The following is a 10,156-nucleotide window of genomic DNA, read 5'->3' on the forward strand; positions in this document are numbered from 1 at the left end:
TGCCGTACATAATGTATCCGGTACATCCCACTGAATTATCCTTTTATCGCCCTGAGTATGGTTCCACAGAGCCCGACTGGGGTGAGAGTGGTTTCGTCGAACTACCGGTTCGGTTAATTAATCTTATATAATAAAACAGGTTGTGGATTTTTTTTATAATGCAAAAATATCTATTGTCTAATGGGCAGGTCCGTTATTATCGTATATCTGAAATGTCACATTGTCTGGGTTTATCACACATTTTCATGCAATTAAAGACAAGATATTAAATTATTTTAAACGTTTCTATTATCTATTATTACTATAGTATAATAACTATATTTACATAAAAATGGTATAACATAATACAAAAGATCTCAGTAATCAAACATCTTAGAAAGGCCTAATAATATATATATTAATACGTATCATATGAAAGTAAAACCCGAAAAAAATAATGATTTAAAATTTACACAAATATACTATGAAGCCTGTAAAATATGAAAACATTTTTTTATTATCTATGTCAAACTATATTTATGGAATACTCTACCCGAAAATTTTAGAAAATGTTCAAATTTTGCCCAGTTTAAAAAGTTAATTTCATCCTGGAATGGTAAACAGTGTAAATGTATTGCTTGCAGCTAACTTCTATATCTTGATTTACTCCACTTTTTATTTATTTTTCTGGGTATGAACATTTTCTTTTGGGTCACATTTATCATTTAGCTTCTTCAGTTGTTTTTTTCTTGCTTGCTTTAAATGTGTTTTTGCTATTCTTCCCTGCTTATGTTAATATTATCATTAGTTTCTAGATTAGGATTTTGCTTTATTTGTGATCTTTGTATTGATTTTGCTTTTGTTTTTTTGTTAATTGCTTATCTTTTCCAGCATGACTCAAGCTAGCTGTTAAATTGAGTTCAACTAATGACTTACATGTTTAATACCTTCTGTCTTTGTGTAGTCTGATAACCCATAGTCTTTCATATTTAAATTATATATAAAAAATGTATGTTGTTTTTTTGTTGTTTTTTTTAGCTATTTTTATTATTTATTTATTTAAATAATTCATTAAATTTTTAATTGTTTACTCGCGTATATTATTGAACTTTAAGTAAATTTTTAGATACTAGACATTGCTAGTGATGTAGATTTGGGTGGTAAACTATCATTTTTAGTTTTTAGCATATGATTCGTTTTTATAATCATATCCTAAAATGTCTATTTTATGCATGTGATGATATATATATCATGTCTAATCATTTTTTATTGTAGCTGTTTTATCCTTTGTTGATTCTTATACTTTATGTTATTTACAGTCGGTTATAAAAGCTCCTAGAGCTTATGTTGTAATGTTGAAAACTTGCCGACTTGAAATAAAACTTATCTTATCTTATCTTATCTTATATTCACAAATGGTAAGGAACAGTGCTTTATTCGGAATAAAATCGACAATAAATTCACAGAAAAATAAAGCCTGTAAGAGAAAGAATTAGCAATGTATTTTATCATCAAATTAATTTAAAGTATATACACAAAAAAGACAAGCAAACAACATATAAAAATATTAAACCAAAATTAGAAAAAATTGTACCATGATTTTGTACGTAATAAACAACACATCTTTTTAAATACTTTATTCATCTCTATATAAACAATTGACACATGCTTAGTATTAAAGATAAAACACCATGATTTCTACGTAATAAACAACAACAATTTATTTTTATTCTATATTTATCACGCTATATAAAACTTAAAAATCGTCCTCATAAATCCCGTCGTGAAAGTTGTTAGATCCTATTCCTGAAATGTGTCATAGTCTCAGTAGTTGCGAAGAAGTCATCTTCGTACTTGTCCCAGGCGCGGAATAAGGCTCCATGGATACAAGCGTATCTTTTACGAAGAAGACTTGTCAAGAGATGCTGAAAAACGAGACGAATTTGAAGGTCCACAACATGTGCCTCCCTCTTAAGTAAAGGTAGAAGCATGTATAATCCCAAGTTCGCACGTCCTGCACAAGTGTTCATCCTTCTGTGCCTTACTGTAATGAATTATGTTGGAATAAATGTAAATTTTTTAAGTTGAGTTAGTAAACTTACAACGTTATATTATATTTATTTATGACATTTGCGTCATAATTTAGTTACAACAAAAATTGATGATAAAAACACTTTATATATATTGCAGTCGTTCAGCACATTTGCCATGCTAATAACGGTCAAATTATCGTAAAATAATCACCCACTGATCATCAAGAACAAAATTACCATCCAGCACCCGTTAATTTTCTATATAAATATATATACAAGGTATATAACTTGCCGTAGCGATTTCACTGACACGACCAACATTTTGCTCTGGCATTTTTTATAATATGACATATTTTCATATTTGAACGTGTAAACATTGCAAAAAAGATATATCTTTCAGTTACAGTTAATTTTTTTAGCCATCTATCCTCATTTACAATAAATGAACTATCAAACGTGAAAAATAGCCTTAACATTCCCAGGTCGACATATTTTTTGCCACGAAATTTCCAAAATCCACCACGAGTAAACTTACGTTTAGCTGCTTGCCAATGGTAAGAAAGTATTCCAAACAAGTTGAAACATCGAATTCCAGTTATTAAATAACGATTGTCATATATTTAATGTCACATGTACAAATGTATACGCATTTTAACTAAATTTCAATATACTTAAAAAAAAAATATCGCCAATACGCTGTCAAATGAAATAGTAAGTTTTCATTGGTTAATGAAATGCGCGTGACCTAATTGTAGCAATCATGTACACAAAGAAGAATTAGATAAAATTGAGTTAAAATTACATAATTTAGATACATAAATTGTTCATAAATAGCATATTCCAACTTGAGACCAGCTGCCGATGTTCTGACTAAAGCCGAGGGGAGTGGCCCTACAAAGTAGGAAGAACGACGAGGAAGGTGTGCTAGGGTGCGTGATCCCCTAGCACAAAGAGCGACGGCTTAAAAGGCAGACCTTTTGCTTGGTACAAACAGCTCTTTTCAGGGCTACCTCCTTTTCAAACTGTCAATGTTTACTAAGCAATTAGGTTCTTATTGGCCGCCGTACAGTGACCTACTTTTGGTTTGACTTAAACTCTGTGGAAAATTATCACCACCTTTTGCTTCAAAATTAACCATTTAAGGGCATGACTGGTGACATATCTTGGGTCTGTACTCGACAGCGGAAGCTGATTTTTGTGTCTTAATGGGAGAATGGACCTCATTAAACACAGAATACATACATACACACATGGATGTGTAACAACATCTCTCTCTTCCCCTCGGTACGTGCACGTCGCATAGAAAGCACAGGGCATCGGCAGAAAATTTAGAGTTCGGCTGATTTATCACCAAGGACATGTTGACTGGTTAAGATCCGAGCGCTGTTGTTGTACATAAATTAAAGGGTAGGCCCTAAAGACAAAAAAAACCCATTCGTCGGTAGGGAGATAAGTTTTTATCGCAACCTATATACAACTTAAACAGCTGCCGATGTCTTGACTAAAGTCAAGGGGTGTGGCCCTATAAGTAGATAGGGACTACGAGAAAATTGTGCATGAGCCCAAAAAACAAAGATTGACGACGATTTGAAAGGCAGGCTCTTTGCTTGGCACCAACAGCCATTTTCATGGCTACCTCCTCTTTTTCATATTGTCTTAGGTTACTGTACATTAAGGTTCTTATTGGCCGCCGTACAGTGACCTACTTTTGGCTCAAAATTCATACCTTTGGCTAATACTCCGTGCAAATTGCATGGAGGTAAATTACACCACTTTGTACTTTAAAATTACGGTTCCGTACTCGACAGCGAAAGCTGCTTTTTTATGGACCTTCATTTAACATAAAATACACTTGGGATGTATAACGGTCGTAGGACAGTGCGGACCATGAGACAGGGCGGACTGTACTAGGGCGGACATTATGTTTAGTCAGGGCGGACCATATTTTTTGACAGGGCGGACCGTGACTCCAGATGAGGCGGACCATGATTAATTTCAAATTTGATATTGCTTTTTCTTTAAATTCTGTATAACTCATTATATAGTTGGAATTTTGATATCATACAGTTGAGTTCACACTAAACTTCCCACCCTTGTGCACTTCTAGTGCACTAGAGCTGAACTAGAAGTGCACACCATGTGCACTACTAGTGCACTAGACCATATGACCAGTCTGGCCAGGGAAGGTGACAACTAAATGGTTTATATCAAGTGACAGGGGGCATTCATTGTTAAGCTGCTGTAAGAAAAAAACACTTTGGGTATATATGACCTATTCATGAATGTAAAGAAGTAAATTTTAAAATCAGCAGTTTTAACATTTTAGGTGATATCATGTTAAAGCTTAAAATTATTTTTTTTTATTGTAATCATATTTTTATTACCATTATGTAACTTTAAGTGTAAAATAATACCCCTTAAAATCAAACTTATATAATTAATAAGGTTAAATTTAAATATGCTCCGTAATGGATAATTAAATAAGTGTTTTTAAAGCTTTTTTTAATGGCCATGTATTTCAATTTTTCTAGTGTACAGTAAAATTAATTTAGTTTGTAACAACATAAACTTTTTTTCATAAGCTCAAACAAGTCAAGGAAAGGTTTATATTTGAGCTAAAATATTATTTTTGTAATGTATAACTTAGAGACAATTCCTCGTGTTCAATATTGAAAGAGAATATTAATACATTGATTTTAAAACAATCAATATACTGTGATAATTTAGTTTTCAACTGCGTAATGCTTGCATATGATTTAAAAATATAAATAATTAAAATATTATCCATAAAATAAATAAATTTGATAACTTTATTCATGATTTCAATATTAAAAATTTAATGTATAAAGGAATACTTTTATTGAAAAAGGGAAATCTCAAGTCAATGCTGTGTATTGGTATTTTCGGAGAGTGACTGTTTTCATTATACCACTCTCCTGCTGATAAGAGGGCCTCAGGGTATAACAAAAGAACAGTCATTTTTGCAGATTATAAGTATGCATTGAAATTCCCTGGTTTTCTCAAAATGCATGTTAGACATTTAAGCCTTTTGATACATTAGAGGTTGGCACTCAGGCTAGTTAGTCCTATAGATAAATGACCATAATTTTTGTATTAATCATAAACACTAAAAAAAAATCATAATGGCATAAATGCATATTAGATTATTATATGTCTCTAAAGCGGAATTTTCTATATTTATCCATTTATCCACATTTCTTGCCATTCTACATAATAATATATAACTTAAGAGGCAATTTCTCATGTTCAAGATTGAAAGAGAATATTAATTCACTGATTTAAAACAATCCATACACTGTGGTATTATATTTTTCAACCATGCAATGCTTGCATACTTTTTAAAAATATAAATTATTAAAAATTGTCCATGAAATAAATAAAATTGATAACTTTATTCAAGATTTCTATATTAAAAATTAAATGTTTAAAGGATTACTTTTGTAAATAACAACTATGCATATGTATGCAATATTTATTTAAAATGTCCAAAGTACATGTAAGACATAGATAAAGGACTATAATTTTGTATTATCAAATGTAAAAAATAATCATTACGGCATAAACGCATTTAGATATTATTGTCATTATTGTCTTTGAAGTGGAATTTTCTAAAAATTTTAAATACATGATTATAAAACTTTTGCAACTTCCTTTTGCAGATCTGTTTTTTTAAAAATAAAATATCATACATGAGCAAAGATTAAAGTGTCAAATGTCATGCTGTGTATTGGTGTTTTAATATAGTACCCTGCTGATAACAGAGCCCCTCAGGGTTAATAACAAAAGGCAGATGATAAATATAAGTAGGCAATGAAAATTCTGTATTCTCTAGATGTTGGTGCAAATAAATTTCATTACAAGTAGTACAAAAAGAAAACTGAAATATATTTGCATTTTATAATAAACTAAAAAAAAATAATCACATTGCATAATAATGTTACAATGCATGTAAAAAAGAAAAAAAGATTGGTGTCATCTAAAAAAAAATGGAAAAATTTTCTAATCTTTTTGTTAATAATCCATGTCAGTTAAAGTATACTAGTGTCCCACAGGTACAAATCAATACTTAATCCACACATATCATACCACCATTATATATAAATATTTATTTTCAGAATAATATATATCATTTATATTAATCTTAGGTAATTCTCAGTTTGAGTAGGTAAGGGAGATTATAAATGAGATAAAATTGTCAAAATTTAGGCCAATTATAAACATAATTATTCTTTAATGTATTAAAGGCTATTAATGTTTAAAATCATTACCTTTAACTAAATCAACCATAAGTTAAGATCAAAAATAATTAGTTGGTATAATTTGCCCCCCCCCCCCCAAAAAAAAACAACAAAAAACAAAAAAACACCAAAACAACAACAACAAAAACTGACTGTCTGAGTTTTGGTTAATTAGCATTTCAATGTTTCATATTTCAATACCAGATTATAATAAAATAGAATCATATTAAATATCAATTAATTTTGTCTTATATCATCATTAAAGTTACAATTATTTATATTTACTCATTCTAACAATTAAGTTTTAAAGTACAAAATCAGTAACATTAATGACTTTGAAAAATTATTGTTCTAATATTTTACGCCATATTTTACAAAATCACAACTTCAAATTTATTATGAAAAACTTTTATACAGATATCTATATTTATCCATCTTTTCGTATAAGTCAAATGGCTTTTCATTGAAATAAAAGGTAAATGCCTAATACAATATAAAAGGTCTGGTGCACTACAAAGTGCACTTATGAAGTGCACTAGTAGTGCACTACTAGTGCACTTTGAAGTGCACTAGTAGTGCACATCTAGTGCACTCCTAGTGCACTTTGTGTAACCTTTAGTGTGAACTCAACTGTATATGACAATGCAATATGCATACAATCGACGACAATGTATGGTCGGTTATTTATTTTATTTAATATTTCTGCTATGACTACAACAATGATTGTTGACTGTTATATGGATAATGTTTTTGAACATAAACTGTTTAGAATAATATGAAGCACAGCAACTACATGTATATATAATTGTCAACTAGTCTTTTATAAATGATACAAGCACAGCAAAAGTAAATTTAAATTATACTATCAACAAAATGTTCGGCAAAAGTGTATTACAGTTATCAATATACAATGGGTGATACAAGATTTTTTCGTCTGAAACATATGATAAACACAGGTCATCTGAACAGTAACGCCCATAATCCATTATCAATTTCCAAACAGAATTTTAGCCCTTCTTTTAAGATTTTCATTTTGTACCAAAGTCCAACGTGAAAACTTTAATAGTGTTGCTTTTGTTGAAGGAGACTACAAGTCGTGATGTTTTTTCATCAAAGCATAAACTGTATGGTTTCTTTATTCCATCTTTTTCTGTGAGGAGTGTTTTCTTGAACAGCCCGTCTCTTGACATCTGAACTACTGTATGTGACACATAGAAGGCAACACACAGCGTGTCTTTGTCCAACCAGCAAATACCTTGAGGTTCTTGAAAGTCAGGTGCTTGGTATAAAACAATATCTTTCAAGTTTCTGTTACTGTCTAATGATACAATCCCTCTTCTGTGGTCACCGATGAACAACTCTGGACTCCAACTCGGTGCTGATATAAATAAAGGATATTCGATCTTTCCGTAGAATGACGTCACAATTGATCCAGATATAGAGTAGACTTCCAGATGACCAACACCTTCTTTGTATGATTTATTTTTTGACCCGCCACAAGACACATAAAGTAACCTGTCCTTGAACGCAATACCCCTACATCTGTCACCTACACTGAATGATGTTTCTAGCTTCATTGGACTTTTCTGAGTCACGAATTGAACTTTCTTCTCATTTATTAGAGTGACAGCCAGTAAGGATTCGTTGACCTGACAAACGCATGCGGGCGTATCGGCGACATTCAGGACGTAAATAACTTTATAGGATGTGTCCACCTTTTTGATGCGTTTATTGTTGTAATCTAGCATGATCATAGTTCCATCTGAACATATGCACATGTCATGAATGCAGCATATCTCCTTATCATCGTCGAGATGTATATCAAATGTACCATGTAGCTTTACAGATTCGACTGCCTTATGTTTAATAACCCGCCCTATGATGTTTTGTTCAGTTATTTGATTTGCAGGCTCAAGCCGCATTGTCTCCTCTGTTTTCGTTTTATCGAGAAGTTTCAAATTACTTTCGTCCAGTTTCTTTCTTTCAAGTCCCATTTTCAACTGAACATACTTCTCAGAATCGTTTTCACATCTAGCTGCCTTGACCCTCTGCAGATTTTCATCCAGCGACGTGATTGTCCCATCAATTTCGTGAATAGTTGATACAACATTTTTCTCCTTTACATCAAATGTATTGCGCACTTTTTGAAGAAGTGCTTCTTCCATCTTATCTAACTTGTCATTGATTTTTTGCCGTTCTGATTTTATTTCCTGAAGCAATTGACTTCTTTCTTGTTGTATTCTTTTAAGATCATTCTGTTTCCTGCTTTTTAAACCTTGAGAGCTAGTATGTATCGACTCAATGGCGTTCTCAAGCCTTTGTAGCTCGTGAGATGTTTCGAATTTCTTCACTAAACTTGGTATGAAGTTAATTCCTTCACAGCGACTGAAATGGAAAGAAACATTGAACAACTTACTAACTAGTGTATCTCTTTTAAGAAATTCATATGGGTTGGATGACACTGTAAAGATCATAAAAAATGAGAACAGAGATAAACAAGGCAACGCGACGTTCATAGAACGCAGTCACAGACATGACCCAGTCGCGCTGACAAGGTACTCAGTAGGGAACCGAACCGTAAACTGGATAGGTCACCAGAGCGGAGAAAGGAAGGCATAAGACTACTTTTAGTTTATGAAATTCGAACTGCGACGGTTTCGATATAGATCTATTTCTGTCGTCTCGGGTGGTTAATTGAGTAAACTGTAGGCTTACTGCACATGAAAGACTTATAAGTCTCTGGCGGGATTCGAATCCGCAACTTTTAAAGTCAGCAGAGGTAACTAGTCTATCGCGGAGGCCTTTTCTATTTGTTTTTCTTTCTATTTTTCTTCCAATTATAATCAACACCAAACAAAAAAAGCAATAGCTACAACTAGGACGTTTACTATCGAGAGGTCCTGAGGGGAAGTAACTGCTATATTGAGTTTAACTAATAGCACAATGTTTACTTCCCATAACTTAACTTCAGCAGTCTATACTCTGTACCTTGCCGTACCATAATTGAACGGACAATCACAAAACCGGTCAAATACATGTAGATTGACCAGTCTTTCTTATATTCAAGGATTTGTAAAGATTAGGTAACTAAAAATAAACATTTAAAAGTCTTAGAATTTAACAGTGGATGCCTCCAGATGAGCCAATACATTTGAAGAACATCAAACTTGTGAAAAAATGTACTTAGATTTTTAAAGTAAATACATTCAAGATTGAAATAATAATTTACATGTCATGTGCGATTTTACAGTATTTATCACCATGTTTCTACTGGTTAGGGCTATTTTTGCATGTTTTTACATCTTTTTGGTAATTAACATGGATTGTAAATACTGTTTATAATTTGCAAAATTAATGTTATTTTGTTTACTTGACAATAATTTAGTTTTTAATACATTTTCAAAATTTTCATAAAAATTAGTATGCATCTGTAGGCATGCTGCTTTAAATAATGGCCATGATATGAAACCGAAAGTAGAAACAACAAAGATAACACAAGAAGCTACCTGTGGTCAACATTCATACAAGTTGAACATCCGACTTTATCATGTCCCTGGCAGTATTCATCTATAACTTTACCACCATGCTTCTCACATCTTTGACTAGGCAGCTCGAGTCGCTTACCAGTCAAACTTTGAACTTCAACAATTTGGTGACCTTTTGTTACAGGAAATCTACTATGGTGATCCAAACAAGTTTTACATAAATTTTCATCACATTCTACGCAGTATTTACTGGCAGCCACATTCTTCTTATCTTTAGCACACAACGTGCACGGATATTCAAAAGCTTCGTCCGAACCCATGTCTGTTAATTTACGTCCGTATACCTCCATTTTTAACACAGTTTTTAAAGGAAGGTTTACTTCCTGATTACGGAGATATC

At 32.1% G+C, this 10,156-nt stretch overlaps 1 protein-coding gene across 1 annotated transcript; it reads right to left on the reverse strand.

The window, feature by feature from the left end:
- Nucleotides 1-6,946: 6,946 nt before the first annotated feature.
- On the reverse strand, nt 6,947-10,156 carry LOC132726365 (uncharacterized). The gene is made up of 2 exons (XM_060711676.1): nt 9,778-10,156; nt 6,947-8,656 (listed from the first exon to the last, which is right to left on the reverse strand). The coding sequence occupies exons 1-2, from the start codon at nt 10,104-10,106 to the stop codon at nt 7,300-7,302; spliced, it is 1,686 nt and encodes a 561-aa protein (XP_060567659.1). The 5' UTR covers nt 10,107-10,156; the 3' UTR covers nt 6,947-7,299.

This window comes from Ruditapes philippinarum, unplaced genomic scaffold (assembly GCF_026571515.1).
Source record: "Ruditapes philippinarum isolate M1 unplaced genomic scaffold, ASM2657151v2 ctg382_1_1_1_1, whole genome shotgun sequence".
Classification (NCBI taxonomy): Eukaryota; Metazoa; Mollusca; class Bivalvia; order Venerida; family Veneridae; genus Ruditapes; species Ruditapes philippinarum.

What these genes read in the sequence shown, in the direction of transcription:
- LOC132726365 (XM_060711676.1), bottom strand. Translation starts at nt 10,106, where the DNA reads ATGGAGGTATACGGACGTAAATTAACAGACATGGGTTCGGACGAAGCT. An exon ending in TGTATGAATGTTGACCACAG is followed by an intron (nt 8,657 to 9,777) that starts GTAGCTTCTTGT and finishes TTTCCATTTCAG; the next exon opens with TCGCTGTGAAGGAATTAACT.